The following is a 12,913-nucleotide window of genomic DNA, read 5'->3' on the forward strand; positions in this document are numbered from 1 at the left end:
AAGGAGGTGAAACAGTTCGTGACAAAGTGGCTGAACATGGTAGGACAGAAGTTTTAGCACAAGGGAAGTTCAAACTAATTCCACGATGCAATAAGTACCTCAACCGAAATAAAGACTATATCGAAGAGTAACCTAATGTATGTACTATCTGTTGGCTGTATTGGTTGTATGAAATAATATATACATGTTTCACTGCAGGATTTGTAACCTTACTTTTTGGTCATCCCTCGTATATTCAATTGAATATTGTATGAATAGTTTACGTACCGTCCTTCTTTGATATTTTTAAACAAATCTTTATTTAAATTCTCTTCCGAAAATCTCACTAAGCCCATATCTCGGGCAAGGGCGCCTATCCTGGGGGATCCGGGCCTCCCCAATGCATATGTGAACCACAACATTGTATTTATGAATATACAATATTTGGCATAATTTGAATTCAATTTGTCTTAAAAATTACTCATATATGCCTCATTCTGCAAACAAATATATATCTGAATGCCCCCGAAAAGTTACAAGGAAATCGGTGTCCTTGATCTCGGGAACCAAAAGCTCTCACGCATTTATATAACAGACCAAGATCTACGATCATGCTAAGTTTCATCCAGATCGGATGAGTTCGGATGAACTCGTAAGATACAGTAGATCATGTCCTTGGTTTCCAAGGAAAAATCAATGAAAAACAAACAATATATATATATATATATATATATATATATATATATATATATATATATATATATATATATATATATATGAAGTTATAAGAGAGAAATGACTTCACATCAAGTATATTAATTGTTAATTCAATATGTAAGTTTGGAATACTTACCTTAGAATCAGTTGATGTTGCTGCACGCAATAAGAAAGGACATCGTCAACATCTTTGTTGCTATTATTATTGCTTCTAGGACCAGAAAATATCTCATTTGCCCTTACATTCACTCTTGTATCGTCTCGATATAATGAATTTCTTACGTTATCTGTATTTTCTGAATGATCTTCTGTTTTAATATTCTCATCAACCTTACTTAGTTCAACCAGTTGACCGAGTGACCATCGCAGATGCTGCATTAGTGCAACAATGTAGATAAGAATAGCAACAAAGTGGCTTTCGTAAGTTGCTAATTGAAATGCTGAATACACGGCTCCAATCGTCTGAAAAAATGCTAATATTTCGTACACCGGTGTTTTCATGGTATCGAAAGGATACCACGCGTTTGCTGGCAACACTCTAAAAACTACTTCTTCAGTTGAATTAGGAGCAATATCTGGTTTCCAATCAGGAGGGGGTTGCGTTACTGTCAACGGGAAAAAGCACCACTTGCCAACTAGAAGCAGTGATGACGTCACAATTGCTGAACCAATAATTTTACTATGCTTATGAGCGGTTGCAATTGTTTTGCGTTTAGCGTCTCGGATGTCATTTAGACGATGAAGTTCTTCAATTTCTTGATTGAAGTTTTCTATTAACTCTTCGAATTGTCGTCGACGAAAGGTATAATATACCATTTTGACAAAGGCATTTGTGTTATAGAGAACAATTACTATATTTCCTGTTGCTGCTTCAATGTCAGTGATATTCAAAAGAAATTCAATAAAGCATGTTATGCTGTGGATATCGGAGAACACTCTGATAAAACATCTATACAGGGTGAACCACACTTTCTTTTTGGTAAACCACTTGTGATGGGGCTCTAATCTTAGCCAATGACCCGATATGGTCATAAATATGATATGAAACGCTAAGAAATTGGCAAAACTAATAACAGTATTATCTTTGTTTATAGCTACCATGTTAATCCCGACTGGACAAAAGATTCTGCTGACTTCACTTTGAAAGGACTCCGATCGCTTCCGTCAAGTGTTATTTGCTTTAGTATTACTAACACACAGGATGGTTCTCTTCACGTTACTATTTCAAATATTTGAATACAAACATAATAAAATATTAAATACTATGACGTCACGAAATCAATACACAACTGACTCCTTTATGTAGTTGGTCAAATCATTATCAAATACTGGTGTTCCTTAATCAATGACCAAGGCAAATTAAAATACATCATTAAACAGGAGAAAGACAAACATTTTCTGGACAACCAAAACCGTTTAATCGTAGTTTAGTTAAAGGATTGTACTCAGTTACTAGAACTCAAATAAAACTTTTTCTTTAAAAAGAAAACTCTTAGGTTTGTCAATTATTAAATATTTCCGTTTCTTGTAACGTAAGTATTATCAATGTATAAGAGCCAATGTAATGAATGATATGGAAGACTTGTTACCTAAAAGGGCCAATATAAAAGAATTGATAACTATACTTTAAAACAGCGTTTCCCAACCTTCTTCAACTTGCGGCACACTACAGATGTAACTTGAATTCTCGCGTCACACTCATGTATTATTATTATTATTATTATTATTATTATTATTATTATTATTATTATTATTATTATTATTATTATTATTATTATTTGTAAATATAAAATACCGTGGTAATTTTTTTTCTGTGATTACTGATATCCTTTTCACAGAGAAGAAAGCTCGATCACTTGTTTTCCTCCGTGGTAAATCATTATGCTTATTTTTCATTCTAATTTAAAAATGGAAAACAATTACAATGAATTATAGCACTCAGGTTTTTTAAAAATATGCTTTCTTTTTCGAAAACTCTATCCAAACTTTCATTAAGAAGGAACATCATTAAAGAACAAAGAAACAAATCTCTTGTACTTTTAAAACACAAATGTAGGTCATTTGTATCCATGTTTGCTTTGTCGTCGAAAGGATTGAATGATATTTTAAAGTTTCAAGTTCCGAAATAATCTGCAACAATAAAGAAGCAATAATGGTGATAACAACGATAACAAATACTTTTCTGACATTAAAAATGTACAGAATACTAACAGAGTATGAAACTTAAAATTGTAGATTCATAGTAGAGGTTCATAGTAATGTGAAACACAGATATACATTTTTCCTCATAAATATAATGTGAGACTCAATGTCTTTCAATTTGATTGTAATAGAATTAATAATTTTGTTTCGATTTCCTCGCGGCACACCAGGGGCCCATTCGCGGCACACCGGTTGGGAAACGCTGCTTTAAAACGTAAAAAAAAACTTCATTGCGACCCTAGATGCCGACGTTCACGTAAAACTCAATCAATCAATCAAAACATGAAAGTACAAGAGATAACGGTGGTTTAGTAATGCCGGTTTAATAATGCATTACAATTATCTGAGGCGTTAGTCTGATAATGTGAATCCATTGCTGATTCGAATCGGGGGTATGGTTACTTAAGTGGTAAAGCGTTTACTTCGTGTGTGGGGGTCATTGGTTTGATCCCTGGTCAAGTAAGTTTTAGGTGGACAACATCATGTCCGTGAGTTTTCTCGTGGTTTATCTCGTATCCTCCCACTTTCTCGTTCCACTAATCCTTCCATCATCGTTCACGTGCCTTAATCATCCGTCCCCCTTAGTGTAAAGGGCATAATCATGGGACGTTAAACTGAAAGATTCATTTCATATTATTTTGCTGATTCGAATCTTCACTTTAAGCATAAATCGGATATTTATTTATTTATTTATTTATTTATTTATTTTATTTATTTATTTATTTATTTATTTATTTATTTATTTATTCTTGAAGTTTCCGTGTTTGTATGCCTGTCGTGATGGATAAAGAAGATAAGAGGACAAGACGAAAAAGACTAATGTGCCTGTTGATGCGAATTTAAAAAGAAAAAAACAAATGGTAGAGCGTTTATCTCAAATGCGAGGATTCCCTGGTTCAATCCCCAACCACAAAAGATTGTGGTGGACAATACCTTTACTGTGGGATCTTTCAGAATTTTCTCGTTTCTCTCACATTCTTTTTCTTCTCCCACAATTATTTTGTAATTCTTCACTTGCCATAATCATCCGTCTTTTTTTTTTTTTTCGTTTAAAGGCCATAAGATCGAAGTGTAAAATAACAGTTTATTTTTAATTTTTTTTCATTGAAGTACAATACAGAGGTCCTTGAATTATGACCGCATCAAAATACAGGGTGTTTGAAAAAGAACTCCCTAGTTTTAAGTATAAATTTAATTGGGAAATGAATGAAAACTTACATCAATGAGTACATATCATGAAAGAGAATTCCTTCAAAGTTTGTTCTTCGGGCTCCGAACCCAAGAAACACAGATATGCTCAACAACATCTTCAGAAGTTCTCGGTCTACCTGATGATTTTGCTTTTAAAACACTACCGGTTTCCTTGTAAGACTTTAGCCAATGACGGATAGTTTTTGCTGTAGGTGTTTCATACTGACGTCTAAAATTACGTTGCACTGTTATAACTGACTCAGTTTTCACAAGCCAAATAACACACTGCGCTTTCTGTTGGGGAGTACACATTGTTGCTGAGTTGCTCTGTACTGCACGCCTGCCTGGACTGAACTGAGGAAACAGAGGAAAAACAGCACTTGTGCCGTCTCAAGGTCAAGCAGACCTGCCAACTGCAGGGGAGCCAAACTTGGAGAGTTGATGAATCAAACACCACAAACTAGAATAGTGTATGTCACTTTGTACAGATTCTAGGACACATTAAAACTACGGAGTTCTTTTCAAAACACACTGTACTAAGTTTCGTGTTTATGACTCTCACTTCCATAAAAATCTTGAAAAAAAATGACACGTGAATTTTTTGGCTTACCATATTAGTTTCACACTTATGGACTACCTGATTCAGTACTTCCATTCAGTATTCTAGAGGTTCTTCTGACTATTCAGTTCCTTCTCCCGATAAGTCACTTTCTTTCATATTCAATGTGCAATCAACCACATAAATACGAATTCTTTACGGAAAGAAGCAGTACTACCGTTTGTAGTTGTTATTCAGATTTTTTGTTCTTCAAACTAGTTCTCGCCATTATTAATATATCGTTCCCAGCGCGTCCCCACTGCTGGAATGCAACCTGGAACGCAATTTTCAGAATAGTCTGTATGCCTCGTGGCGAATTCTTCATTATTTCTTCAAGGGACTGGAAACGGGAAACTTCCAGGGTAGATTTTAATTTGGGAATATAAAGAAGTCTGCAGGTGTTAGTCAGGTAAGTATGATGCTTGGGGGTACAATCCGCAGTAAAAAAAAAAAAAAAAAGAAAAAAAGAAAAGAAAAGAAAAGAAAAAAAACCTGCAACATGAGCATGCAAGTTTATTGTGAAACTACGCCTAACAGCGCAGGGAATCAATATAACGTCCAAGTGGCACGAATCATGCCAGAAGAAACCTCGGCGTCCTCACCTGCACACTTATTTTGGAGCCAAAGTTTTCGTCGCTTCACAATAAACTTACATGCTCATGTTACAGGTTTTTTTTGCTGCGGACTGTACAACAGTCATATTGCTTTGCCAAAGACAACCTAATGAGGAGAGCCGAATGATTATAAGCATTGTCATGGTGGAGCATCTATGTTCGGTTTTTCCAAGCTTCCGGTCTCCTTCGTCACTTCTAAATATTATTCTTTATTGATGCTTTAACTACGTAGGGTGTATTTATATTGAACATTATTATTTAATTAAACAACGCTATTTTCAAAAATCATTTATTTTGTATTAATGTGTACAACACATAACTCCTTCTATCCAAGATTGTTTGGTTTCCAAGCCTCTCTGGAATTGTTTATTTAAACTGAACTAAAAATATGTAGTATGACATTACAGCACCCATAAACTGCAAAGAAAAAATGATATATGTTTCGGTTAACATACGTATTGTAAGACCTAACACAAAACCTACAAAGAAAATTGCATACTATAGTATCTTAGATGAAAGTGCAGCAGTAGAAATATTTAAAAACATAAATATTAGGATAGCTAATTAATGGATTAGAAATATAACTAAAAAGAGTAATTGTAACTAAACTAAATCTACAACTTATTTTTTTTCTAAATGACTGCTTATCTTATATGATAGCTTTTAAATCAGTGGCGGATCTATCCAGGGGCCTAGGTCCGTCCCCCCTTGCTTTTGAGTAACAAAAATTATTTAAGATATTATTTATATATTTTAAAAGTGTTTAGTAAACTCATAATCTATCTATCATAGTTTGTGATCTGGCTGCCCCCCTTATTTCTTATCTTCTAGATCCGCCACTGTTTTAAGCATTGTTTGAATAGGATTAGAAGATAGTGCTTTAATCCAGTGGTTCCCAACCTTTTTAACTGATTACACACTTTACCGTACGCCAACGACAGTGCGACATACTTGTTGATTGTTTAAATTAAAATCACATATAAATTATAATAGTCAGTGGCGTACACAGAGTTTCATCAAGGGGGGTTCAAGCGCTCAATCTCATATTCTCTTAGGACATGCATGATTTTGTATATATCCTAACACAACCTTGAAATATCTTCCTCTAAAGGGTGGTTAAAGTCCCGAAACCACACTTATGTACGCCACTTATAATAGAGCAAGATTAAATATCTCTACCTAGGTATAAAATAGTGACTCTATGTAATACTGTGGGCTCGGTGGCTCAGTGGTAGAGCGTTCACCTCCGGTGCTTGTGGTCCCTGGTTCGATCCCAGCTCGCGCCCTATGGACTTTGTGGTGGACAAACACCGTGCTCGCGAGTTTTCTCGGGGTTCTCTCGTTTCCTCCCACTTTCTTCATTCCACCATTTCATTCATTTCTCATAATTACCGTCTCCTTTAGCCTAACCGGCATAACCATGGGACGTAAAACAAAGATTTCATTTCATTTTCTATGTAATACTGGACATTGTTGCTGCCGTTAGAGGCATTAACTGGTACAGCCTACTTCAAAATTGATTCTAATTGATCAGTTCATTAAATTACTCAAACAGCATATCTCATGACGACACGAATAATCAACAAACATGTAGCCCAGCCAATAATCAACAAACATGTAGCCAAAGGAAATGGGTTCGCTACGAAGTATTGCAAATATTGAATCTTACGTATCAATGATGTTTTCTCTTTTGTCAAATTTCGCGCCGTTTTCGTGAAGTAAACTTATTTAGGCTTATTTATATGCGTGTGTGTGACAAATCCTTGTTTGTACGTACAAACGAACATATGATATAAGTAAAATATCCTTGAATTAAGGACAAAAAAGTTTAGAAAGAACATTTCACAGCTGTATGAACATATTTACTCCACTAAATGTTACACTCTGAAAAAACACAATCTCATTACCATTGTTTAATTGAAAAGAGAATCAGCTACATATCTCATCATCTTTGAAGATATTTACTGTGGAATCTACAATTAAATAACTAAATCATTATGTTTTGTCTTAATCAAGATAGAATTTATAACGTTAATTCGCTGCTTGAATAACCAAAAGTAGTCATTGTAAGTATTCAAATTACACAATAATTAAATAACAATGCCTACCAGGGCCGCCCACAGGGGGGATGTATGGCGCAAGCTGCGCCATTGAGAAAAATTTTGGGGGGGATTTTACTCTACTTTCGAACTAGCAATTTTAATGTCGGAATAGCATTAAAACACGATTTTGAGAAGTTAATTTTCAAAAATTTTCCGGGGTGAACCCCCGTACCCCCTGTTTCCATACTCGATGAATGAAGTACCGCGCAAGTAGCCGTATGAAAGGTTGGTTCGTTTTAAGAGAGAAGAGCCGACCACAGGAGGGATGAATGGCGCAAGTTGCGCCATCGAGTAAAAATTGGGGTTAATAAAAAAAATTGGGGAAGAATTTTACTCTAATGTCGAATAAGTAATTTTGCTGTCGACAGAATAACATTGGAACACGATGCGATTTTTTTTAATCTCGAGAATGAATCCCCAAAGTAGTTTGACATAATTGTGAGCTAGTGGTAACAATACAGACAACAGCCAAGTTTGAAATCTAAATTTGAAGTGAGCCAGTGAGTGTTTGTAACTGTTGTCCACCAGAACTTGGCGCCTATTTTTGTGATTTCAATTCTTTTTAAGGCCACTCATACTTGTACTTGGCTCTTTTACAGGAATGTTTTTTGTTGGATATCACTTCTTTTTGTAGGCTAATTTCGAGGATAACATTTTCTTTTGGTATCAAACTCAATAACTTGTAACTTGCGTCTTACTTTTCATGTACAAAAGAATGTAAAAAAAAGAATACCTGTGCCATACACGGTGTGTAGAAGTTTTTATACCCTTCAATATCCTTATAGAACATATTTAGTATTGTACACTACCAAGACTACTAATAAAGTAATGCCATTTTTATAATTACTACTGCCCCTACTGCTACTACAAGCATTCTATAATACTACTACATTAAATGAAAACAACAACAAAAATAACAATTACTAGTACTATAAAAACTACTGCTACACTGGGCAATTGTTTTTAGAGGACTTGAGTTTTGAGGAGGGAAGAGATTATTAGTTTTGGGGGGGAGTGCGCCATCAGCTTTGGGGGGGATGGGCACCCCTGATGCCTACCGTGCCAAGAAAGTCAAAAGAAAGAGTAAAGAACTTGTAACCAGTGAGTTTTAACGGTCTCTGACATTGGACGTAGACAATCTTTATAAACATTTGTGTATCTGCGTTCGCATCGTCCCAAGATGTCTCGTACAAATCTTGCATTATGTTTACACTCTGTAAAGAAATAAAACAAATTATTGTTTTTTTTTTTTTGTTTTTTTTTTTTACTTTAACCTTCCTATTACGTAAGAGAAGTGCAGGATAAGTGTGTCAAAATTGGTAAAAGAAATTCTGGTTTTTCTTTTAGTCAGTTGATATGATAATTTCATATGCAAAGCTTGTAACAACTAATATATGTAATGTGTTTTGACCATTTGCGGTGAAGATTTAGCTTTTGATGTTATAAATCATCATAACATGTATTTACATCATATTTCTCATAGTTAGCCGATTATAAAAATATTCATGGTAATCATCACCCTAGGTAAATTTTAGTCTTTGTTTCTTTTAAAATATCAAATCACAAGAACAGTATATACAAGATTTACAGGTCACCCGATCTTGACCAAACTTGGCATGAAGAAAAATTTTGATTTGCATCGTAAATATGAGAAAGCTGGATTTCACTATGCAGATCTTTAGTTCCCACGTTACAAGTCATCAAAATTATTGTTTGAATTTAAGAGTATATAAGGTACGTGATCTAGTTAGTTCATTCGATGTTGATCAAACGTTGCATTGACATAATTATGACTTGCTTACCATGCATTTCCTGTTCTGATTTTCAGTTTCTAAGTTATTGGTCATCATATTCCCTATTTTGGATCTATACTTAGTCAAGTTTTCGCAAAAATGATAGTAGACCTTAATAACAATCCTAATTATAAAAACAAAAGGTCTTAGCATGGGCGAACCCACGGGGGTAAACAATGCTTCTTTCGTATGTAACCCTATATTACCGCTTTCAATCAAAATTGGACGTATTATCTGGCACAATTATCAAAAAAGGAAAGTTTTCCACTTATTTATACCAATGTTGGAAAATAAATATCGATACTAATAGTGTTTAACCCAAGGATGAAAATAACTGCTCGCCCACTCGCCCGGGGCGAATGGTTCATCGGCGCGGGCGAGTATTTAATGTCATACCGAAGGTAAGTAAATGATTTCTATTGTGGGATTTGGGCTAGTAGTTTTTTTTTTTTTTCTTGGGCGAGTACAATTTTGTTGCTTATTTGCATCCCTGGTTTAACCTGTCACTTTAAACTTTTCTATAATTCTATGAAAATATTTACATCACTTTTTCCTAAACAGTTAACCAGAATAACAAAAATTTAACACAATTTTAAATAAAATATTTGGTGAATACTTTCCTTATTACAAACCCACTTCAAAGACTGTTAGATACATTTTTAAGTTAATTACTAATAGACAATATAGTTTTGAAACACACTTGTAGCGTTGGGTGGGATGATTTTCCGTTATACTTACGGACTGCATAAGTATATCTCCGTAATAACAGAATAAGAAAACTTGTCCTATAGAATGGAGCAGGTAACCTAAAATATTTCCAACCTGAATACCGAGGGTTTCTTCCTGTAAACAAAAGAAAGTTTAATTATTAGTAATTAGTACAAGTAGCGTGCAAACTCTAGTGTATTTTACAATTAAATCACCTAATTACCATATATTTGGTCTAGGAATTAATTCGTGCGGTTCGACAAGAGATGGCGCAACGAACGGAGCGTCCCACAGTTCCGTGTACCCACACATGTGTTGCAAACCCCTGTCATCGCGTATCGTTCGTAGTATAGGGCAGTGGATTAAAGCGTCAACAACACCAGTTTGTAGTTAAGTGAACATGGCGCAATTTGTGCCTGATAAAGTGTTTTTGCGGGGTGTCCACCTGCATTACTTTAACATGCAGAAAAGTGCGACTGAAAGTCATCGTATTTTGGTGGAAGTGTATGGTGACAATGCTCTAGCTGAGCGAACGTGTCAGAAGTGGTTTAGAAGTGGTGATTTCGGCTTGGCAGACCAAGAGCGAGCTGGACAGCCAAACAAATTTCAAGACGAAGAATTGACAGCATTGCTCGAGCAGGATTCGTGTCAAACGCAGGAACAACTTGCAGCAGCATTAGGCGTTGATCAAACAACAGTCTCCAAACGCTTGAAAGCCATGGGAATGATTCAAAAGATGTCACATTGGGTTCCACATGAATTGAAAGACAGAGACGTTGAAAGACGAAAAACCATTTGCGAATTGCTGCTTCAACGACAGAGCAAAAAGGGGTTTCTGCATCGAATTGTTACGGGTGATGAGAAGTGGATCCATTACGAGAACCCGAAACGAAAAAAGGCCTGGGTAAAACCAGGTGAACCAGGTCCATCACAACCAAAACGAGATATTCACTGTGCAAAGGTTATGCTGTGCATATGGAGGGATATGAAAGGTGTGGTGTACTATGAGCTGCTGCAACCGGGTGAAACTATGAATGGAGAACGTTATCGACGACAATTAATGCGTTTGAAGCAAGCTCTGGCCAGAACACGACCAGAATGGGAGAACAGACATGATAAACTTATTGTTCAACATGTTAACGCTCGCCCACATGTCGCAAAACCGGTCAAAACCTATTTAGAAAATGTCGGATAGGAAGTTTTACCCCACCCGCCGTATTCACCAGACGTTGCTCCTTCGGACTACTACTTGTTCGATTGCATGAACAACGATTTGATTGGACAGCGGTTTACTTCTTCAGAAGATATCGAAACATGGGTCTCTGACTGGATCGCTTCCAAGGATGAGGACTTCTTTCGCCACGGAATCCGTACATTGCCTGACAGATGGGCGAAAGTGGTGGCTAGCGATGGACAATATTTTTCTTAAGGTATTTATGTATTTTGTGTTTGTACTACAGCTTCAATGTGTGCGTACCAACCGCACGAATTAATTCCTAGACCAAATATTTTCTTGTACTTGAAAAAGTTAGTAAGGAAATTGCAAGTAATTTGGAAAATAATATAACCTAATTATTTATATTTATAAATTCCTCCTCGATTATTATCTGTTATGTATAAGTGAATATTATTTTCACTTGTTGCCATGAGTTTCAACTTGTCCACATTTGATCGGACCAATTTCTTCACAAAAACAATATTTCACATTACCTTGTATTGATTATGTATCGTAACCTATCAAGGCCCTTTAATCCACGTATACAAGAACATGATCAGTCCAATTAACAGTAAATTCAGTTATTATCTTGTTTTCCTAATCGCATACTCTAAATAAACCCCCCTCAACTGTATTGCGTTGTTGCTATCTTTGGCTTTCTTAATCGCTCATTCTAAACCAAAACCTACTGATCAGTATTCCTCTGTCGCTATCTTTAAATTTCCTATTCGCCTATTCTAAAGCCTATTCTATTCAAATGTAGTCCTCTGTTTCTATCTTTAATTTTTCAATCACTCATTCTAACACAATGGGGCCGCGGTGGCTCAGTGGTAGAGCGTTCACCTCTGGTGCTTGGGGTCCCGGGTTCGATCTCAGCCCCCACCAAGTGAACTTTGTGGTGCACAAACACCGTGTGCGTGGGTTTTCTCGGGGTTCTCCCGTTTCCTCCCACTTTCTTCATTCCACCATTTCATTCATCACTCATCATCACCGTCACCTTTAGCCTAACCGGCATAAGCGTGGGACGTAAAACTCAAAGATTTCAATTTTTCATTCTAACACAAATTTCGTTCAACTCTATTTCTTTGTTTCTATTTTTAATTTCCCTAATCGTGTATCCTAAAGTCGAATCTATTCAACTGTATCCATCTTGATATTTCTAATTTTCCTAATTGCATATTCTAAACCAAAGCTCGTTCAACTATAGGCTTTTGTTACTATCTTCATTTTTCTAATCACCCATTCAACTGTATTCCGTGTTACTTTTCCTAATTGCATATTCTATAGCCATGCACACTCAACTGTACTCCTCAGTTGCTATCTCTAATATTCTTCATTGCGTATTCTAAACCAAGCTAACTCAACTGTAGTCTTCTGTTGCTAGCTTTAATTTTCCTAACAGCCTATTCTAAAGCCTACTCCATTCAAATGTAGTATTCTGTTGTTATCTTTAATTTTCCTTATCTTCCATTCTAAAGTTAAGCCTATTCAATTGTAGTACGCTGTAGCTATCTTTAATTTTCATTCTTCTGCATTCTAGAAAGAAGCCCGTTCAACATTAGTCCTCTGTTGATGTTGTATCATTAGTTTTCCCGATCAGGTACTCAAAAGTAACTGGCATGAGGCTTTCCCTTGTTACACGTTGTTATTAATCCGGAAAAGCTCAGACAACTTCCTTCCTCTCTGTACCTTACCTTTTTTATTCCTTAAGACCTTGCAAGTAATCATTGACTAGGGTCATCAAGTCTAAGAGGCTTAGGTGAGTAAGTCACGTTGCTAGGAAGGAAGAAAGT

At 35.8% G+C, this 12,913-nt stretch overlaps 1 protein-coding gene across 1 annotated transcript in view; it reads right to left on the minus strand.

Annotated features, from left to right (window-relative positions):
- Nucleotides 1-7,143: 7,143 nt before the first annotated feature.
- The window catches only part of LOC145692112 (odorant receptor coreceptor-like), a 34,307-nt gene continuing 28,537 nt past the window's right edge, over nucleotides 7,144-12,913 (minus strand). Inside the window, exons 4-6 of the mRNA XM_081767405.1 lie at nucleotides 9,935-10,039; nucleotides 8,462-8,617; nucleotides 7,144-7,185 (exon numbers count right to left, since the gene is read on the minus strand). Coding sequence (XP_081623531.1) covers nucleotides 7,144-7,185; nucleotides 8,462-8,617; nucleotides 9,935-10,039 — 303 coding nt within the window. The remainder of the gene's footprint in view (nucleotides 7,186-8,461; nucleotides 8,618-9,934; nucleotides 10,040-12,913) is intronic.

This window comes from Thermobia domestica, chromosome 8 (assembly GCF_964235325.1).
Source record: "Thermobia domestica chromosome 8, izTheDome1.hap1.1, whole genome shotgun sequence".
NCBI classification, from domain to species: Eukaryota; Metazoa; Arthropoda; class Insecta; order Zygentoma; family Lepismatidae; genus Thermobia; species Thermobia domestica.